General features: G+C 40.5%; 1 protein-coding gene across 1 annotated transcript in view; it reads left to right on the top strand.

Annotated features, from left to right (window-relative positions):
• Positions 1-18,482, top strand: part of LOC311440273 (uncharacterized protein) — a 233,276-nt gene that overhangs the window by 92,386 nt on the left and 122,408 nt on the right. The window contains exons 6-9 of the mRNA XM_084526954.1: positions 1,795-1,852; positions 2,801-2,979; positions 3,174-3,415; positions 4,846-4,979. Coding sequence (XP_084383080.1) covers positions 1,795-1,852; positions 2,801-2,822 — 80 coding nt within the window. The 3' untranslated portion in view covers positions 2,823-2,979; positions 3,174-3,415; positions 4,846-4,979. The remainder of the gene's footprint in view (positions 1-1,794; positions 1,853-2,800; positions 2,980-3,173; positions 3,416-4,845; positions 4,980-18,482) is intronic.

Genomic DNA, 18,482 nt, shown 5'->3' on the forward strand with positions numbered 1-18,482 from the left:
TTGCAGCTTTTCTGTATCTGCTCTGCATAATGGCCACTTTTTTTTTTTTTTTTTCTTCAGTACCTGGATGTGTGGTCGTCCTGGGATTTAGTGAAGGATGTGGAAAACAAGTGCATTGGCTCTACCTACTTCCTATGGGTAGCCTGAAAATGGAGCAAGTTGGAAAGAAATGCAGCTTTTTGGATCATTAAAAATCCATTTTCATTAAAAGCGAAGTATTGCAGTGACATACTTATTTATACATTCATTCCCTGTCTGTCTATGCCTTATGGGCAGAGTGAGAAGAGAGCCTTTTCATAACAGTTTTAAAGCCTAAATGAAAGAAAAGCATTCTATTTACCTTGAACTACTTGCATGGCATACTTCCATCCCCCCCATATTGGATGGCAATTACTCTGTATTCTTTCTTTACCAACACTTTCTTTTGTCCTATGTATCATTTGTTTTTTATCTATATCTTCCACCTATCTATTTCCTCTTTGTGCTTAGAGTTGGTTGCAAATTGTATTTGTGATGCACGGAGCTTTCAATCTGACTGTCTTGATATTATTTTATGCAACCGTGACTACCGTAAAAATTGGCTTTACTGCCTCTTTTGTGTTATTGATTCAAGCCCATTTCAGAATTAACTTGTTTGGAATGATCTGGCAATGTTATATGCCCCAGGTTCTCTCAGTAAAAATTCATATCTCATAACTAAATGCAATAAAATGTTCAAATATATCTAAACACAGTTATATTTTGAATTTAGATGAAAACCTTATGGAGTCAATCAAATATACAAGGCATGTGCAAGTCTGTTGTTCTGGGCTTACAAGTAGTGTATGGCAGAGAAAAGTACTCAGAGACCAACTTTTTCCTAGAGGTCCGTCCCTTCCGTGTGCTGTATGAAATGCCTAATCACATCATTCATGTTTCCAGCCTGAATTGGGTGGACATAATTTTGACATTTTGACTGTAGGACTGTATTTGTGATTTGAGATTATTACCTTAATTCATTTAGGGATTTGATCTTTCAAATTTTAGCGTTACGTTTGTCCTCGTGGTTAGGTAGAAATATTTGTGTGCTGACAGGCAGTAGGAACAGATTTACAGAAGTGAATCTCATTAATGGCTTGACTGGTCAATTTGCAACTTTCTGTTACAGAGAAAATTAAACAGGGAGATTTGTAATATGAGTTAATTGCAACATTCAAAACCCCAGACTTTATAAATTGTTCACTGACATCAGATCGCAGTCCTGAATATCTTTAGCTGAACAATAGAAAGAGTTATACCCAGGGAAGTCCATTCTTGAATAGATTTCCATTTGGATACACAAAACTGTGAAGTAGGCCCCATGATTTCAGCCTTTCTACCTTATACATCCACCCAGCCCGCTCTTCCCAGACTCCCTCCATGAAGACAGCACCTCCTGGGCTGCAGACTGCAGGCGTGGTGCTGTCACCAGCAGCAGTGAAGGGACTGCCTGTCCTTAGCAATGTGTAAGCAGCACAAGAGGGTGCTGGTGGCATGGCACCCACCCCTGTGTTTTGTCCTGGTGGCACTGTGCACATTGGGCACCCAGCATTGCCCTCCCCGCCCGATGGGCTGAGTCACGGCCCCACATGTACGGGATGCTGCAGCCTGGGAGCAGATCGTTCTGTTGGCTGCTGGAGGAAAGCTGTATGCCAGCTGCCCTTTAAAATGTTCTGGCAGTCATGGGTGTGGAATATAAATTCTCCATTTCATTTCATAGTTCTTTTCCTCGCTGATCTCTTTTAGTTCTTTAGTAATCTTTTTATTGTCTTTCAGAGTACAGAGACTTTCTTGAGTGTTTATTAAATGCACGGGGAGGAAAAAACTACCCAGCGTGAGTACAAAACAGATGCATGTGTATCCCGAGATGAGTGCATTACGGACAAAGAACTATTATCATTCTTCCCGCATTCACGTTTCCATCTACTTACGAGATATATACGTGTGCCTTGTTAGCAATGATGTTATAATGCAAAAGCTAAAGTTTTCATATCGGAGGAAACATATATTGTTAAATGAACTGAGAACATTCTCCCAAGGGTTAGCATTTCTCTTGTACGTGTGAAATCCTACTGAAATAAATGGCCCTATTATTTTAATTGGATCTTTTGGTATTAGAACATCCTTCTTTGTACTGCAGTAAAGAACCTTCTTTTTCTTCCTCCCCTGAAATTGTGAAATGAACAAATGCAGTCGATGCATTAAAACATTTATGATTTCAGTGTTGAAGACTATACATAGATATACAGATGCTCATACACATATAAAAATTAAATTCATTTTTTATGATGTATTCCCCCATTCTCTCTGAAAATATACAAATAGGGTTTCTACTCCTAAAATAGCTATGTTTATAATTTTGCCTTGTCCTTTTGACTGATGCCTTGTTTAGAATATTAGTGGTGACCAAGGCACTTAAAAATAATCGAACAACAGTAGTGTCCTTTAATCAGAACATAGTAGATTTTTTTCAAAAAGGATTGAATGTGTTTAATAAATGAATTAAGCCATGGGTTCTAAAAATCCTAGCGGTTGTGGACAGACTTCAGTTCTTCAAGTACTTGGGCTATGTGCTTAACTCACCCTTCTGAGTGAGGGATTATACAATATAATAAATTAAATTGCTTTGGACCATTCTAATCTGTTTTGTAGAAGATCACAGAAGGAGAAACTCTGTTTTCACGTGTTGTGACCAAAAGCACAATAGAGTAGAAATTTTCCTGTGACCATAGGTTTTAAAACTAATTTGTTTGTATGTTTGTTTCCTCTCTCTTTTCTGCAGCTGTTCAATTACTAACCCGTAGTGCTGGTTGGAAAACCAAATATCTATTCTCCAGGGTAGCTAAATTGTACTCCAACACTTGAAGATTTGGTTTCTTTTATAATTGGAATGAAATATTGAATTATTTTGGAAAGGAATTCTCTTGCTCTTCCATCTGAATACTAGCTGAACATGCTCATGTATGTATGCACTGTGTATTTAATATACGAATGCTGTAATAAAATAAACTTGGAAACAAAATTAATTTGCCTAATTACTTAGGCTAAACAAATTTTTATCATGCCAAAAAGATCAAGGAATGATTTGTTATGAGTAAAATAAGAGTGTTACATGGCTAGATCTCATTGGGTTTTCTTGTTTGCTTTTTTACCAGGTCTGCTGAAGTTTTAAGAGGAGAAAATGAGCTCTTGTAACCAAAACCTGGACAGTGGCCCTCCTGGAGGGCACCTGTGTCACTGTTCAGACCCACACTGAGGAAGGTCCTGGGGCTGTGCAGGACAAGGACTGCTCAGCGCTGCTCCAGCAGCTCTGGTGTGGGGCAGGGCTCTGTGGAGCCGTCACTGGCCTCTCTCACATGCAGCTTGTGGAGTGATGCTGCCTTCAGCTGTCATTGCAGTATGTGTAACCAAATATCTGCTGGTCAGCTGTTTATTACCTAGAAAAAAAAAAAATACAGCTGTAATGAGAAGCACTGAATTGTCTGGTTTTGGGGGCTTCTCCCCATAGTAGAAATGCTGTGTTTTGTTTTTAATCTTTCCATGCAGATGACCTGCTATTTTGACCCAATTAACAAGAACTTGGTACTTATGAAGTACGTCAGAATCGCTCTAATGTGACTTGCAGCAGCTCCCCAGGACTTAGCGCTGCTCTCCCCCCTGCCCCGTTCCCTCCCAGGCCGAGCTGCTGCCATGTGCTGCCCTTGCAGGGCACGGGGGCTGCCTGGGGAGCCCCATGCCGTGGCCTTGGCACCGAGTGTCCTAACAAACAGCAGCTCGCAGCTGTTTCCATAACAACATGCTTGTTGGAAAATAAATATTTGCTCCACTTTCAGAATTGTCATTTTGCTGACAATTAATTTATATTAATTTTTTCCCCTCTTTGTGCTGGAGAGCGCTGCTGAAGTAACCCAGAAGTGTTTATGGCACGATGCACCGTCTGAGGCTGCCGCAGGCGGCTGTGCCCTGCCGCAGGGGCTGGCTGAGGAGGAGCTGGAGCTGGAAAAAGGCTCTCAGCCCCATCCAGCTGGGCCTTGAACACCTCCAGGGATGGGGCATCCACAGGTTCTCTGGACAACCTGTTCCAGTGCCTCACCACCCTCTGTGTAAAGAATTTCTTCCTAATATCTAAATCTACCTTTTTTTCCCTTAAGTTTAAAGCCATTCCCCCTTGTCCTGTCACTACACTCACAAACAAAGTCCTTCCTCAGCTTTCCTGTAGGCCCCCTTTAGGTACTGGAAGGGTAATTTGATAACTGTTAATCTGCTTAATGTCAGTCTGATGTCTTTAAAATTTTCAATTACTTTAGGAATGCTGCAAGAACTAGGATTAGAGAAGATGTACTTGAGTTAATGAATGGGAGACATCTTCTGCTTTTGTTTATACATAATGGATGTTTTATATGGTCTGAGCCTGTAACAGATTTGAAAGCTGTACTTGATCCCGAGGATCTTCTTGTATATGGTTAGAGCAAGTCTAAACAAAGCTATCCAATCAGACTGGTAAATCCATATATCGATGCAACGTACTGAGATGACATAAGGTTCTAGCAAGATTAATATTACAGTTCTAATATGGGTTCTTTAGCACCCAATGGCTCTGTTAAGAAGTTCCTTATTTAATAATTAGCCTGCTATCTGTATTGTAGTCTAACCACTGGAGAGTCGAGACCACATACCTAAGCTACTGCATATGGAATATTGACTTAAATATTGATGTAGATGGAGGTTGATTTTTTTTTTTTTTTCTCTGTGTGTGTTTGTGTGGGGCGCTCTTTTGTATTTTGATTTAACAAATTTGGAAGAAAATAATATTTTTCATCCTTTTAGGACTCTATCAACATGAAGCATGGAGATGAATAGGAGCATTTAACAAAGTGATTTGTATATGATGGACAACAGGGTAATGATCAGAGAGAGGGGCACATACAACCCAATTTGGAAATGAAATGGGCAGAAAAGAGGTAGTGAATTCTTACGGTAAAACTTTTTGAAGTTTTGAAACCACATTTAAAATCTGTCCTGCAAATATGCTCCTTCATCCCCTGGCTTGGGCCTCCTTTGATTTGCGCCAGGCAAAGATCTGTTGTTTTCTGCTGCTGTGAGGATGAGGAGCTCAGAAATTGGAGAGAGGCAATTGTGGCTGGGCACCCACCCTGAGGGAGATGAAGTGCAAGAAAGAGTCACAGTCGTGCAGGTGTGTTCAGCCTGCAGCTTGGGCATTGACTGTCAGACTTCTGACAACACTGGGACTTGGTTTATTGGGGGATTAGATTTGGAGCTCTCCATAAACATTTTAAAGATAAATTGTTGAAACTTTTGTGTAAAGCATGTGAAGCTGGCTTGCCTCATCTCCAAGTGATACAAAGCTGAATTTTCCTACTAGGGAATATCTAGCCCCTGAATATCAAGGGCTACTTGTTTGGTTTCTGATTTTTAGTTCTGTCATTTTTTTTATTGCATTTTGTTTTTTCTTTTGTCTGTTATCTGGTCTGGTGATCTTGGTAAGGAAAAGCAGTGCAGACAAAAAGTGAGATTACTTTGGCATGTTCAAAGTGACCTAGAGAGGAAAAACTTTGGAGGCACTGTGTGCTGCAAGCTCTGTTGCCACCAGAGCACAACTGCAGCTCAGGAGAGGTGTTTTCACTTATTGGTTTAAATGGTGCATTTATTTGAAATTTTGAACAGTACACTGACTGTGTTTGAAAATATCTTAGGGCTATACAGCCCCCAGCTATATTTTTCCTTACTGCAAGCATGCTTTGGAAAGTTTAATAGAGAGCAAATAAAGCAGCAGCTCCCACACAAAGATTAGAAGAAACAAAAGGCATCATTTAAAAGCAAAAAGTTAATGATTGTGGTATTTGAAATATGCATTAGATGAATTTACATATTCACATAATGTAAAAAACACAAGTTTGTGTTTTTTGAGATTTCTTCTTTGGGGTCTATGTTTTTGGTTTATTTTTCTTTCAGCTGTCAAAATAATAGGTACATCCTTCTCCAGTGGGAACCTCTAGAGAGTGTTTGGTTTGGGTGTGCCCAATTGACTTCAGGAGGCGAAACTTCTGTTTGCTTTTGTTGATTCAAATTTCTGAGTGGAGAATGCTTGGTCTTCTACTTTGAAATCTCTTCATAAAAATCAATCTCTGTGAAATAATTTTGCTTTTAGCCACAGCATTTGTGCTTAACAGCACATCACAACCTATCATGGGCATAGTTAATTAAGACAATAATTTAAGCTTAATGAACCAGACCTTCTCCCCAAAGTGGAAGGATACTTCTAGTAGGTTTGTATTTGTGATGTGCACATGACCTGTTTTTACCTTGAAAGCGCCTACTTTCAAAAATCTTGTGTCCTCCTTACCAGTGATTTTGGTCCACTGTGCAGTGTGATTTTTTTCCCTTTTCTTTCTTCCTTTTGGCCCCTTTTTCTCTTCTTCCTCTTCTATTTCTTTGTTCTACACTCTTTATATTTTGTATAGATTTCCCTCCCCTCTGGCATTTTTACCATTTTAAAACATAAAATAGGGCCTCTCTTCTCATTCTGCAGCTGCGACACCATCCCCTGCTGCACCAAATTGACACTTCCGCGAGCAGCGGCTCCAGTCAGTCACTCGAAGGCTGCTGCTTTCAGAAGTGTTGATTTAGTGCAGCAGGGGATGATGTGCCAGCTGTAAAACTCAGAGAAAAATAATAATAATAATAAAACAACCCTATGACAAATCTTATAGTAAGAGAGGAAAATAAAGTTTGGGGGGTTGGGAAGAAAATATGTGACGGGTGGGAAGGGGCACGGTGGGAAGAAGGGGAACAGTGGTCACTAGGCAATGGGGTGCCTGGCTGCTGGTGGGACAGCCAGGAGGGCAGCTCATGAGCAAATGCTTCTCCTGCTGCTTATAGGTGGTGCCTGAGGTTGAGAGGGCTGAGCAGTGCCTCCTTGGTGCTCCGGGGTTTTGTATTTCTCCCAAACTGGAGAGTTATTCTGGGAAAAATTACTGGTGGCAGGGAGTGGAGCATTCAAAGTTATGACTTAAGGACTGAGGGGTATCTGTGCTCTGGGGTTACTTACATGTAATCCTTGCAGATTCTTGGACAGTAAAATACATGGTAATTTTATTCTTATGGATATATGCTGTGTGGTTCATGAGTGTAAAGGATGTATTTCTTAAAAACATACAGACAGCACATTGATGTTTAAAGCACATAAATGGAGAGTTCCTTCCAAAACAGCCCTGATTTTCCCCCAGTAATGCTCCTAGAAGAAATAATTCACAACTTATTGATGTCAAAATATTTAATAAGTTGTATCTCTCTGCTGTAGAACTGATTCCTTAAAGGTCTGGATGGGCTAACATTTTCTGTTACAGTCTCCAGGTGCTCAAAGTTGAATCTGTTCATTCTGATTGATTTATTCTTGCTAAGTTCCTCAGGTGTTTTCATAAGAGAAGCACAACCCTGGCTTTCTATTCGCTCCTGGTTTGCGTGGCAGCTGCTGGTAATGCCCACTCAGGGATTGTGTCTGTATGGGTACCAGCGTGGTCTCACTGATGCAGCACATCTGCAGGGCACAGAGTTCATGCCCTCCACCAGCATCACCTGGCCATGCTGGAGGGAACTTTGCTGCAGCATACGGGCTCATCCAGCCCTCCTTGACGCCATGCTGCTACACAAAAGCAAACCCTACTGAGAGGCGCTTGCCATACCTTTTATATCTACTGTCATATCTATTTATATCTATATCAAAGTACCCCTTTTTCTGAGGGGGAGAAATAGAAAAGAAATTCTTTTTTTTTGTGATCCTAAATCACAGAATCACAGAATTTCTAGGTTGGAAGAGACCTCAAGAACATCGAGTCCAACCTCTGACCTAACACTAACAAGTCCTCCACTAAACCATATCCCTAAGCTCTACATCTAAACATCTTTTAAAGACCTCCAGGGATGGTGACTCAACCACTTCCCTGGGCAGCCCATTCCAATGCCTCACAACCGTTTCAGTGAAGAAGTTCTTCCTAATATCCAACCTGAAACACCTGCTCGCACCTCCTGCACACAGTCTCTCTGTCCCCCGCAGGTGGTAGCAAAAGGCTCAGACAGTCCCTGCATCCAGAGACCTGAACTGCTGCATTTTTGAGTGGGCACTCAGTCTGGGTGTGTGCAGACTTCCTAGAGAGAGCACTGTGCCTGGTGGAGACCACTACAGCCTAGCTAGCGGTAGACCACTGTTAGAGGAGGTGTTCGTATGGGTGGGGGGGAATGCTTCACCCTTCCTGCTCGGCCTGCCCTTGTGAATTGCTGCGCCACTCCTTACTGACACGCCATGCCCTGTTTGCCCACCGTGCTCCCTAGGGGCAGCTTTTGAATGGCCGGGGAGGGGGTGCTGCTGGCTCCACCTACACCTCGTTCACCTCCCTCGCAAGGGCTGCTGGCTCCTGGCGGCTCCCTCGAGTGGGCTCGATGCTGGAAAAAATAGCCCTGCCTGTCCGATCCCCTGCTCCGCTGCAGAGCACGTCTGCCCGGAGGCAATCGGCTCGGCAAGTGTAATGGTCTGGAATTTTTGTTTTGGCAAGAAATTTCATATAGGTTATATGTACTGATTTCTATTTTCATTCTCAGGCACAGAATCAGTAAATAAATTATTTCCATGACCCTAATATTTGACTATCCATCAGTGATCTGAGGCAGTGAATGAAATGTGAATGAAATAGGCTATCTGCTAAATAATAACATTGGTAGTGACTTAATCATATGATAAGCATAGGACAGATTCAAGATGGACATAATTCACCGTACACCTCCCAAAGTATTTTCAGCTTTTTTTTTTTTTTTTTTTTTTTTTTTTTTTGTGGTGTACAAGTCAGTATGACAGACTGTAATATTCATTAACGCTGTTCACAGTGTCATCTGGGTTAGATTAAATAGGAATTAGTGCAGGAAGATGTGTGGTTTCGACCAGTGATCAAAATAGTAGCTCTGAGCTAACTTAGGCTGTCCCTGTCAGTGGCAGGTTTGAAAGGTGCCAATAAATGTGTAATAAATATTGTTTGTTTGCTTGATAATGTGCAACGCTTGGCAGGATTATGCTGAGGATGGGAAATTTTACAAGAACTCTTGGAAAGCCCTTTTCTTACAAGTTTGCTTCATCTTGCCCAGGTTTGGGCTGTCTTTGAATTAATGGGATACTTAAAATTTATCATGTACTTAAAAACTGGATTGAGATCATATTTCACAAGTCTTGGGAAAAGATCCCGTTGTCTGAAAAGCATCTGCTTTTCCACGTTTAAAGAGATTCTTTGTAACAGGCTTTCACAATGATGAACTTTGTAATCTTGTTATTCATCATATTAATTGAAGAAGCTCCTTTCTGATAACCTTTGGCTGTTTATGATGTGTTACCAAATCATCAAAGGGTGAAGAAACTTCGAAAGAGAAAAGACAATAGATCATTCAGTCCATTTTTCTGCCAATGTAGGATTATTTCTTAGAGAACATTTTTTTAGTGTTATGTCAACTTTAGTTTTCAAAATCCCAAGTGAAAGCTTCCATATCTCTCCTTGGGAGACTATTTCACAGGCTAATACATCTCACTGTCAGGAAGATTTTCCCGATACTCTATTGGGCTTAAGCTTTTTCTTTCCATTATTTCTAGTTATATCCCTTTCCCTTGATGGCTTTACACACTTGAAATATTTATAGATTATTATACTTTTCCCTTAAGAAGTTGTTCTTGAAACTTTCCTCAGCTATCAATATGCTTTTGGTTTTGAAAAACCCACCTAAGACCTTCTAGGCTGAGAATGACATTTACTATCAAACCATACTGTAGAAAAATGCTCACCACAGCATTTTCTTCAGGTTCTTTTTCTCAGGGTCCAAAATACGTATGAGATTCTAGCTAAAAGAAATCTGATAGAATGATTTTATCAGTGCTTTGAGAAAGGCTCCTTTGCTTTGCTTCTTGATGCACAGCTCTTCTGGCCGTGCTGAATGAGGACCCCCTACTGCTACTACTGCTATGCAGTTCTTTATCTCCTACCTCAGTCTTCTGCTCCACAGAAAACTTGCATCCCTATTAGTTTTTGTACTTCTGGAGCTTGCATAAAATTTGCTTCATTCCTGCAAATGTAATTTTGTGGTCAGTACTCAGGATATTTCCAGAAGGCAAGAGGAGGGTGATGCTGTGTTATAGTCTGAGGTCCAGCTTGGAAGCCCTCAGCTGTCTTTTAGCTCCTTATTTAGGAAACTAAACCAACGTATGCCCATGCAGGAAAATGCAGAGAGCTGTGACAAGTTCCCAGGTAGACTTGCCAGCCTGGGCTGGTCCCACCTTCTCACAGTTCACGGTGGCAGAAGGGGGGCTCCCCGAGCCAGCTGGGAGCACGGCTGAGCTGGTGCACTACCCACGCTGACAGGCAGGCCCTTTTCTTCCCTGCAGCTTTCTGTGTTGTGCGAGGGGAGGCGAGAGTGTGCTGCTGGGTGCCAATGGATACTGGTGCTGTAAGGGCCTTCTACTGTCAGCAGCTGGAAAAATTTACTTTTTTTTTTTTTTTTTAGTGCAATGTAAGTTATTGTTATTAGCACTAAGTGTTAGTCCTGGCTTAGAATGGAGGGTAAGTGAAATGGTTTACAAGCTATTCACGTTCACAGGAGTAGCTGTTGTTGATGCTGTCATTTCTAGCTTGCTTCTCTAAGGGAGTGCTGCCTGTCTGTCAGCCTTCTCTAATTATTTTCAAACACATTGGGCATTTTCACAGCTGAGTCTGGTGGTGGTAAAGGTCCCAAAGACGCCAGCATCCCACAGTGGTCCTGTGCCTTGGAAGCAGCTGGGGCACGTTTGGTGGCCTAGCTGGTGGCACAGCGGGTGCCTGACAGCTTTGTGGCTGGGGACACTGGGCTGAGGATGGTTTTGGAGAAGCAGTGTGGGGAAGGAAGGCACTGTAGGTCCCTCACTTGTGGGTGAGTCATAAGGTAGTGTTTTTCCTGCTCAAAGAACTTGAGCCTTTCCCCAGGATTTTTTAGGCTGTTATACACTGAGCACTGGTCTAATCATTCGTTCCCTCAAATCAATAGTTAAACTTGCGATGATTTCTGCTGACATCATATACTTAAAATTCCAGCTGTGTTTCTGAACTTGAGATCTTTCTCCATGTCTTGTAGAGGACTACCTGCAGCAGAGGTCTGCCATCTTATGTAGTCCTGAGCATGGTGTTTCCTCAAGGAGCGTGTGAGGTGGGAGTGCCACCCCAGGTGCCACTGTTAGTCTTGGTGCTGCTGTCCACCAGGCCACTCCGTTTCCATCCATGTCACAGTTAAAGTCTGTACCTGGTGTGCTTATCCCCAGGTCTGCATCTCTTGTCCAGAACAGCAACTTTCTGCTCTCCTCTTCCTTTCGACTGTTCCAGGGCATTTTCCCTAGATGTTTTACCTGACATTTACCCAAGATAACTTTTATTCCTTTTTCTGTGCCTAATTTCTAGATTGTGCTGTGTACATTTCTGCTTTACTTATGTTTGTAATATTTTCCAGATTTACATCTTCCACAGCTCTTGACAGTGAGATTTATTGCCTAATGCAGATAATTCAGTGCCTTTATTTCTGTAGTTAATTTTTAAGAGATTTTTCAAGTGTATTTCTTAAACAGGTATAAAGAACAATGTTTACTAGCAAGTTTCCCTTAGCTTCTTTTCATTGAGAAACGGAATAAAAAGAGTAATGATATTGCACTTCTGCTGACTACTGTGCTTGACTGATTCACAGGGTATTTGCTCTTAACATGTTGTAAGAGTTTAAAAAAAAAAAAAAAAAAGTGTCAAACTTTTTTTTGGCACCCAGCTACAGTAGATGCTGTTAGAAGAAACATATGGCCTCACACTAACAGTGTTAAAGCACTGCTAAAGTATTGCATGCATGACATTGACAAATTTCCTCCAGGCTTTTTGTTTTCTGTGTTATTAAGCATTCAAAGTCCAGTATTTCATTACCACTGATGATACGGAGAACCTTATTGACATTCTATCCATCTGTTCATAACATACATTATTAAACGTGAAGCAACTAGTAGGTAGGAGTGCACTTGCCAGCTGTACAATGAATTCTCAGCAGTTTGATGCCCTCTATAAATTTTCTAGTATTCTGCTAGTTTCTCAACATAATTTACAATGGGGATTTTTTTTTTTTTATTGGTGTTGTGCATTGTACAGAGAAAAGTTGCTTCAAAAGAATTCTGTATTTCATAATCCTTAACGTGTAATCTTCAGTTATAGTTTCAAAAAGCCCAGGAGTATAATGTACAGGGACTATATCTGATATCAGATCTCAGTAACTACTATTTTTTTTTCCTCTAGGACCAAATATACCCCATTACCTATGAACAGGACAATGGGGCCCCAATGAGTCACCCTATTCATGTGTTTTTGGAACCCAGAGGAATTGGTTTGACTATTTACAGATTATAACAGTTGGTAGTTGAATGTTTTATTTTCATTCCCAGTTGGTACAATATGTTCACAGCTGATGCTAATGGCTTGCCCATTTGATATCACATATGGTCCACTATTTGGGCCTCCTGAAGCTTTCTTTTGTGGTCAGGCTGCTTTAAAACTATCATATATTTAGGTTTGTTCTGTCTGCTGAGAAAATGACCATGAAAGTCTGAAACTTGGCAACGGTAGAGAAAATCAACAATTCTGTTGATAAAGGCTTGAAGAACTTCTATCCGAATATTCAACAAATAATATTTTTATATAAAATTTAATACAAATGTTTTACTAGATCATGTGAAATTTGAAATGTCCTCTTTGTTCTTTTCCTTATCTTTGAAGCTGAATTTGAATTTCCTTTGAGTGTTTCAACACTTGAGTGTCATCAAGACTACTTTCATTGGGAGTTCATTTGCATTGGAAAACCATTTGTGTCAAATTTGTGTTACTGAAATCATTATTTATATCGTTATTGGGATATTAGATTTCTGGTAATATTTTACAAAAGTAGAAAACTTGAAAAAGTAATCTAATTTTTCCCTTGGTTTCTAGAATAAGGAGAAATGAGCTAAGAATGTGAGAACAAAAATTAAAATTACAAGTGTGTCTTTAGCTCTTATCCTATGATACACAAGTGTTTATACTGACTCTAAAATATAACTGATAAAGCCACAATCTCATGAAAAGATTATTTCAAAAACTATTGCATTTCCCTCTGAGAGGTAAAATTCTCATTTATTCATAGGAGTAGATCATAATAGCTCTAATTCCCTGAGAAGTGGGCATTGTATGATAATTGAGCAGGCTAGAACGTTAATTGTCCTCCACTTCACCTCTAGATGTTTAACTCCTTATCTAGTCAACCAGCAAACAATAATGCTCCCTTATTTGTGCCTTCCTGTTCAAATAATTTTTAACTGGGTAATTTACGTGAAATAAAGCAGAATAAGTGTATTCATGTGGAAGGGACGTTGAAATTGTGTTAGATTTAACACATTAAATGCCATTTGTTGGTAAGATAGGGTTTTTATGGTTGTAGTTTTCAATCATACAATTCTCAGAATAACAACAAAGTGACCTCATGTGCAGGAGCACTCCTCTAACAGAAAGATTTAGCAATTTGTACTGTATGGCTACTACTTTCTTATGGCCTCTGCTGTCCCTCGCTGATGCTAGTTAGGACAACACCTGTGTGAATGTTGGATATAGCATGCATACCTTCAATGGTCTGGTTGGATTTGCTGGACGGAGAGAGGCAACTTTCAGGGACAAGGTGCTGGCTTGTTTAGTTTAAGATGGTAAGGTACACTGCACTTGGCTGGTTTGTAGTCTGTTGCTGGAAGCGGGTGGAAATGGAGCTCGAGTAGGAGTCTTTTTCAAGTGAATAAAGTCAGTACTCATCCTGGGGCACTACAGAGAAAACTAACATTTTCTCTACAGGAAAAAAGAAAAACAACAATGTTTTTGCAAGTGAAGCTAATAGATAAGAAGAAAAATTCTGTCCTCTATTATAAGCAATCTCAGGGATTGAGAAAATGACAGTAACACTTCAGCATGCTAATAGGTTCACCTACCTTGAAATGTCTTAAGAAAAGACTGAGGGGATCAAATTATTCAAATAATCACAGCCAAAGACTGGTGCCTGATGTGGTACAAAGCATTTCTTAGGGAAATCTTGGTCCAGAGAGAACTAGAGAGGCTAGCAACATGTTGTCTTTTGCAAATTATTAGATAACAAAGTAAGATTATGCAGGAAGAATTTGGACCTACTGGACACAAACTAAATGGTGTTCAGAAAAGGCAGTGTTTCTCATAAGTAATTGAAGTAAATCTTAAGACCTTGAAACAGTACTGTTGCAATGTTATTTTCTTGGTCTTATTTATAAAAGTCATAAGCCCACAAGCCTCTAGGAACAATCACTTGTGTATTGGCTTGTGGGTGTCTAGCAAAACCTGGGTATTGCAATGCAGAAGTGGTTGTAACCTGGACATTTTATGTACATGAGCATGTCCCCAGGGGTCCATGCAAAATTATATTTAGGGTTGGTAAGCCTATTTTGAGGACACTGTGGTAGTGCCTGCAGCCTCTCTGCAGAGCTAGCTATAGAGAAGCAGCAGGGTGACATGGTGGCAGCTGTGCTGTGTGTCATGGAGCTTGTGCCCACTCTGCCACCACACCACCACCTCTGAGGCAACTGTAGTATGGCCCCTGCATGCTGAACAGCATCCACATTCCTCTGCTGTGTTGGCTCCTGCCTTGCTGTGGCCAAAGGGCAATTGCTGCAAAGTGCAGGACGCTCATGTGAAGGTGGGTTTCAGCTCGTTCTGTGTGTGCCAAGTAATCCTGTTAGAAAGAGGAGTAAAGCTGGGCATGGTCTGTGACTAAGGAGATACAAACCCAGTGGTCAGTGCTTAATAATGTTCACCCATGAAGTTTTCAAAGCAGCTGCAGACCTGTGATTTTAAAGTTGCCTCCAAATCCACTTGCTTTGCCGGACCTGTTGTGGAGGAGAAACCTGTTGCCTGTGTGTGTTAGAGCTATGTAGGCCTGGTTTATAAACTTGAGCCTGAATTTAGTGAGATAGAAAATAGGGAGATGTATTGGGTACTGGCTTAGGGTATGTTTATAAACGATGCTTTCTGCTTCCATACAAGTTTGTTTTACCCAATTAAAAATGAAGTTGCGTTGTTCCAGGCAGGCTCCTCTGTACAATAAGTCAGAGTTATCCTCATCACTAAACCACTGGTATTTTGGATTACTCCTTAAACATTATATATCATGTTAAAATCCACACGTTTAATCTCACTTTTCTTTCCAGTAGAGTTTGGCTGTTATAATTTTATTTATGGTTGCCTAAAACAGGCTTTGCAATACCATCCAACCTACTTCAGGAACATACGTAAAAACAGGATCTTTTCTGATGAGCACTAGGAGAATAATATATATCCTGGGGGATTTTCCCTCCGCTTTTTAATATATATGGATATTTTAATTGTTTTAGTCACCCATGTGAGTACAGCAGCAGGAGCTTCTTCCTGTGATGTTGCTGCTTCTTCCTGATGTTCCTGATGTTTCCTCTGAAAACCTGCAGCAGGTGTGAGTGGCAGCATCACATCATTGCAGCTCTAAATATATTTTCTTCTCCTTTATCTTCTTCCAGCAGAGGAAGGACCTGAAGCTGGGGCTGGCTGAGGTGAAGGGCACATGGAAGTGGCTCGTTCAGCTGCAATCTGTACGCTGTGCACATTGAGGGGTGGGATGGACTTGATGGAGGCAGCTCCATCTTGTGAAGAGGTTGATTAGAAAAATGGCATCAAGTTGTAATTTATCATTAGTTCTGGATATATTCTGGGGAGTCCCCTCTTGTGATTGGGATTAAATTATGTGTGGTGTTAATGCAGAGTCTTCTGCAACAATGTAAATGAGTTGTTAACATGGCACTTCACAGCCATAATAATTCAAAGCTGGTAGCAGGCTTGATGGGTCTGCAATAAATGTTTTATTATTTAGGAAAAATATACTATACAAGTTGCAATGTGCCATGCTCATTCATGCTGTAAATCAACAAAGATCAGCAGACTGAATAGAAAAATGAAAAGCTTATTTAGGAACTGACACAAGCTTTCAGATGAGCAGGGATGGCTGAAGTTAACTGCATTCATTTTTCTTTGCTTGTCACAGTTGCCACTTGAATTTCACTGCTAAAGATTGTGGATAGTTTTGCTTTATGAAATTATATCTACAGAAACAGTATTTGCATTTATATAGGCTTAGTTATAATAAAGTTTAAACTTAACACACCCCCTTGCCTTTGCAAACAAACAAACTGATCAGCCAACCAGAAACCCCTGTTAAAATAATATTTATCCCTTGGTTTTTGTAGATCTGAATAGGAATCTGCTAAATGGGACCCAATGACTACTGTAAAGACCTAAAACTGGTGAGCATGTGAAGCGCAGGAATGCAAAGCTATGGCTTCCCCTCCAGTTTCAGCTTTGCTTTAAGGCTACCTCTGTCCTCACATGGATTAAAAACAAAGCTTTCTTAAAAATGTGGTGAGTGAAAGCACAGATTGGGTGGAAGGGCTGGGAGACTGGGGATTAGCATGGTTATCATGGTGTGGTGATGGAATTCCTGAAACGTGTGCAGCTGCCATCCTCTCTTCTATATATAAAAAAAAAAAAAAAAAAAAAAAAAAAAAAAAAAGAATCAAAGAGATCTCATAGTGAGTTTGCTTCACAGAGGAAAAGTTTTGCTTCTGAGCCAGGCATTTGTATACCAAGGCAAGTCCAATTAAGATGACTGAATTGTAAGTGTCATAAAATAGAGAAGGCAAAGGACATTTAATTATAGCTGTGGTGCCAGGGAGTGGTATAACAAAAGAAAAAATGTTCACCTACAACAGAGTGCTGCCTAGCACATTTGGTGCAATAGAGAGACAATATATGGTCTAAACATGCACTTTGAAATAGTTCAGAAAGCCGTATCTTCTGATTTTTCATGTAGATGTTTTCCAATTATCAACACAGTTTAAGAAAAAGTAATATATATATAGTTTTTTGTATCGAGACCTTCAACTTTGTTCAGAGGTTGAAGAAAAAGCATTATGCATTAAGACAAAAAGGTTGCCTAAGAAAATGTATTCGTGACCCAGAAGAATGTATAATTGATGTGTGTGGTTGTCTGGATAGAGGAATAACAATAGCAACCATTAGCGATGAGAGCTGGAACAAGTCAGGCAGTGAGGCAGGATGTGTTTTATAGGTCATCTGGGCTCCATTCAGATCTACAGGTTGCTATTCCTTCTCCATACTTGAAAGCATTTAATGGATTATTATAAAAGGAAAAGGATGGTATGCAATAATGGTTTAAATTGAAGCTGTGTGTATATATCACCACTGCGTGACTTCTAAATGAATGCTTCATTTTCAAAATTCTCCTATGGCATACTTGAAAGTTTGCCAGAGCATCAAGGAATTAAAACAATGAATTCAGCAGCAGCAAGAGTAAAGGACACTGAACACTACTGTATATGAAACAGTTCTTCTATTTTGTGACATAGACTGCTATAAATAAGGAAAGCTCACCAAGAAAGATTTTTCCAAATGTACTGTCTGTTCTCTTCAAGGCAGGTGAACTGTTTTTGATCTGTGTTTTTTTATAATATTAAGAAAAAAGAATTTTGGGAAGAGGCTTAACAGTCAAGCTATCAAAGCTGAAAGTGCGTGTTACAGAACTCAAATTCGAAATCCCTGCTTGCCTGGAAAATGGTTCTTTCATATCAAAATTGATATAAGTTACAGGGTGGAGAATCTTTTCTGCTTTGTTTCACATGAACATAAAAGTTTTATTCCTGCTTTTAATGGGTAGTATTTTACAAATGTAATGGAACATAATTTTACCAGGTTTCCCTGAGGGAAAGTCATGGCATGATTACACAGGCAGTCCCATCTCATTTAGTATAATGCTTACAATATACATGCAAATATACGTAGGCTACTCAAGTTAGAGGTAGATTGAATGGCATTCAGATAATCATAGAGTGGTGTAGATCCTGAAGATAGTTTTGCAAGAGGAATATGGAATGGATGTCTGCAGGCACACATACCCCCAAGTGATGTTTCCCTGCGATACAGAAGATTCCAGCTGTGCCAGATGAAAGAACCTGGCATGTGTACGTTGGGTGGTTCAGGCCAAACATCTTAGCTCGGTCCCATTTCAAACCCCATTGTTAGCATAGCCCAGCAAGTGGAGAAGGAAGGTAGATGGAGGAGACACAAACCCTTGTGGCTTGCAGTGTGCCCGGCAGTCAGGACAGCCCGGGAGAAGGAGCAGTCCCCTTCCAGGCAGAGCTCTCGTATCATCCCTTGGGATGTGGGGTTGCAGGGTGACAGGAAGGACGCTGAGGGGCTCTGAAGGCATTCAAGAAGATTCAGGCCAGGTCAAATAGAGGTACAGGGTGACATAGTTGTGAATTTCACACC

This window comes from Aythya ferina (genome assembly GCF_964211825.1).
Source record: "Aythya ferina genome assembly, chromosome: 8".
NCBI classification, from domain to species: Eukaryota; Metazoa; Chordata; class Aves; order Anseriformes; family Anatidae; genus Aythya; species Aythya ferina.